The 3023-nt window shown below is 46.4% G+C and overlaps 1 protein-coding gene across 1 annotated transcript; it reads left to right on the forward strand.

Moving 5' to 3' along the window:
• The first annotated feature begins 436 nt into the window (after window positions 1-436).
• On the forward strand, window positions 437-1375 carry LOC107108475 (olfactory receptor 1K1-like). Its single transcript, XM_015408914.1, has one exon. It carries the CDS (start codon window positions 437-439, stop codon window positions 1373-1375), a length of 939 nt encoding a protein of 312 aa, XP_015264400.1.
• The last annotated feature ends 1648 nt before the right edge of the window (window positions 1376-3023 follow it).

Genomic DNA, 3023 nt, shown 5'->3' on the forward strand with positions numbered 1-3023 from the left:
AATCACGAACCTTAGTTTGTGGGCCAGTTCATGCCCATCCCTCCTTGTCAATGTTGTTCTTCATATTCTATTTATGTGTATTTAGGCTAACTAAAAAAAATCATTCATTTTATCCTGATTAGTTTATGTGGTCTTGAAATTGTTTATTAAACTTCTTTAAAGGCCTTTTAAATGGCATTACTTCTTTCAGCGAGAGCTAGGTTCGAGTCCAGAAGCGCTTTAGAGATCAACAAGATTTTCGAGGTATACACTTTCAAGAGTCAAAGCTCTCTTCGTCAGAACTTTGACTCTTGAAAACTGTTACCCTGAAAATCTTGTTGGTCTCTTAAGGTGCTACAGGACTCGAACTTAGTTCTTCTGCTGCAGACCAATATGGCTTCCCTCATTCACTGATCATGACTTTTACTCTCATTTCCCTCACAGGCTCTTTGGTCACATGGGTAGTGAAAACCTCACAATTCGGCCTGAGTTCATTCTCTTGGGCCTGTCCTCCGAGCCAGGACAGCAGAAGCTCCTCTTTGCCATCTTTCTAGTTATGTATATTGTGGCCATCCTGGGGAACCTCTTGATCATTCTGTTGATCATCTGGGATGCCCATCTCCACACCCCCATGTACTTCTTCGTGAGCCATCTTTCCCTGGTGGACGCTTGCTTCACCTCAGTCACCGTGCCAAAAATGTTGGCCAACCTGATATCGGAGGCAAAGACCATCTCTTACGCCGGCTGCCTGACTCAGATGTATTTCTTTTTTGCCTTTGGGGTCACCGACAGCTTCCTTCTGGCTGCCATGGCTTACGACCGCTATGTAGCCATCCGCAACCCCTTGCACTACACCAGCATGATGAGCCAGAGCCTATGCGTGGGGTTTGTGGCCAGTTCTTGGATAGTCTCTCACCTCCATTCCCTGCTGCACATTATCCTGATGACTCGCCTCTCGTTTTGTGCCTCCCGGGAGATCCCCCACTTCTTCTGTGACCACCAGCCGGTGCTAGCCCTATCTTGCACTGATACCACTTTCATTCAAATGTTGATTTTCACTGAAGGGGCCTTAGTGGTGCTCAGCCCATTTGTCTTCATTGTGATCTCTTACGCCCTCATCCTGGTCACCGTGCTGAAGCTGCCCTCAGGTTCTGGATGGCGCAAGGCTTTCTCAACCTGCGGGGCTCATCTCTCTGTGGTCACCCTGTTTTATGGCACCGTCATTGGGGTCTACTTCCAGCCCACAGCTCGGTACTCAGCAGAGAAGGGGAGAGTTACTACCATCATGTACAGCATTGTCACACCGATGCTCAATCCTTTCATATACAGCTTGAGGAACAATGACGTCAAAGGCGCGTTGCGTAGAGCTCTTTGCGGGAAGGTGGAAACACAGTGAGGGTCTTTCCTGGAAATAACCTCAGCCGCGAAAACCAACAGATGGACCACATGACTCATCACTATTATATCTCAGGGCTTCAAAGGACAATCGCCCCTTGTGATAGACAGACAGACAGACAGACAACACACACACATACACACACCTAAATCTGTTGCATCTGACTTATGGCAACCCTGTACGGTTTGCAAGGCAAGAGACATTCAGAGGGTGTTGTGACCCTGGGAAGCACACACACATGCACGGGGTTGAGGGACATAAGCCTGTTGATGTGCCAAAGACAAGACACGTTATAGAGTGAGCAGGTGGACAACTCATTCACCTCCTCTGATGCTCTTATTCAGTTCTGCCCATGTGTACCTGAGGACAGCAGATGCAGGAAGATACTCGAGTGGATGGGAGGGGGCCAGAAGGTCAGGGAGGGATTTATGGGTGAGGGGTGGGAAGAACCTTGGCCCTGCAAGAACTGTGTAATCTGGAGAACTGGGCTCCATCTATGCATTACATAGTTTCTTGAGGAACAACATGAGGACTTTGTATCGTACATGCAATGGGAGTTTTGCGCCTCCCAGATGCACATCTGTCCTTTTCTGTTTGCGGTGCAGGGAGAAAGACCTGTAACTATTCATTTTGATGGAATGATCACATTGGTTTCATGGCTCCTTGTTACGTTTCACAATGAAGAAGAAGAAGAAATTGGATTTATATCCTGTCCTTCACTATCCGAAGGAGTCTCAGAGTGACTTGCAATCCCTTCCCCTCCCCACAACAGACACCCTGTGAGGTAGATGGGGCTGAGAGAGCTCTCCCGAGAACTGTCCTTGAGAGAACTTATGACTGACCCAAGGTCTCACCAGCAGCTGCCTGTGGAGGAGTGGGTAATAAAACCCATTTCCCCCCAGATTAGAGTCTGTGCTCCAAACCACTACACCAAACTGGCTAACAGCAGCTCCATGGGGAAGTCTGAGGAGGAGAAAATGGTTGGGGGGGGGGCTACAGTCATTTCTATCTTTGTTCTCTGGTCCCAAATAGAGAAAAGGTGGTGTGCCCCTGAGAGGCATCTAAACATCGATTGCACAAAGTCCTTGTGTTGTTACCTAACAACCCCAAGGACTTTGTAGCGAAGAGAAGAGGAGGCTGGAGATGAAAGAAATGAAAGGAGGAGGAGAGGAGTCATCTTTCCCAAAAGTAAAGCTTCTCCTCAGGGGAAGTAAGGGTCGCTCCTTATCCTCTCAGGAGCCTTCCTGCTTTGTCAAAGAGAAAACGTCTCTGGAAACTGCAATAAAGCAAAAAATTACCTCAGAATTGCCTGAATTGTCCCACTTTCTTTAGTCGTGAGATCAATCACTTCAACACAAGAACAATCCATGCAAGAGTACAATTTCATTTCGTTTCATTTTAAAAGACCAATGTAGCCAGCATTGGGGGGGAAGGGGGAAATTGTGTGTGTTAAGGAGATACCTGTGCTAAATAAGCAAAAGAGCTCTTAAAAATGGCCATGCCCCTACTCTGAGGAGGAAAAAAAAGAGTGAAAACTTATGACTCATCATCATCCTTATTTTTTTTATTTATTTAATATCACATTAGGCAGGGTACAAATTAAAATTTTTATTCATTTATATATTTATTGTTTCTATTTGTATCCCGC

This window comes from Gekko japonicus, unplaced genomic scaffold (genome assembly GCF_001447785.1).
Source record: "Gekko japonicus isolate JY-2015 unplaced genomic scaffold, Gekko_japonicus_V1.1 scaffold7875, whole genome shotgun sequence".
Classification (NCBI taxonomy): Eukaryota; Metazoa; Chordata; class Lepidosauria; order Squamata; family Gekkonidae; genus Gekko; species Gekko japonicus.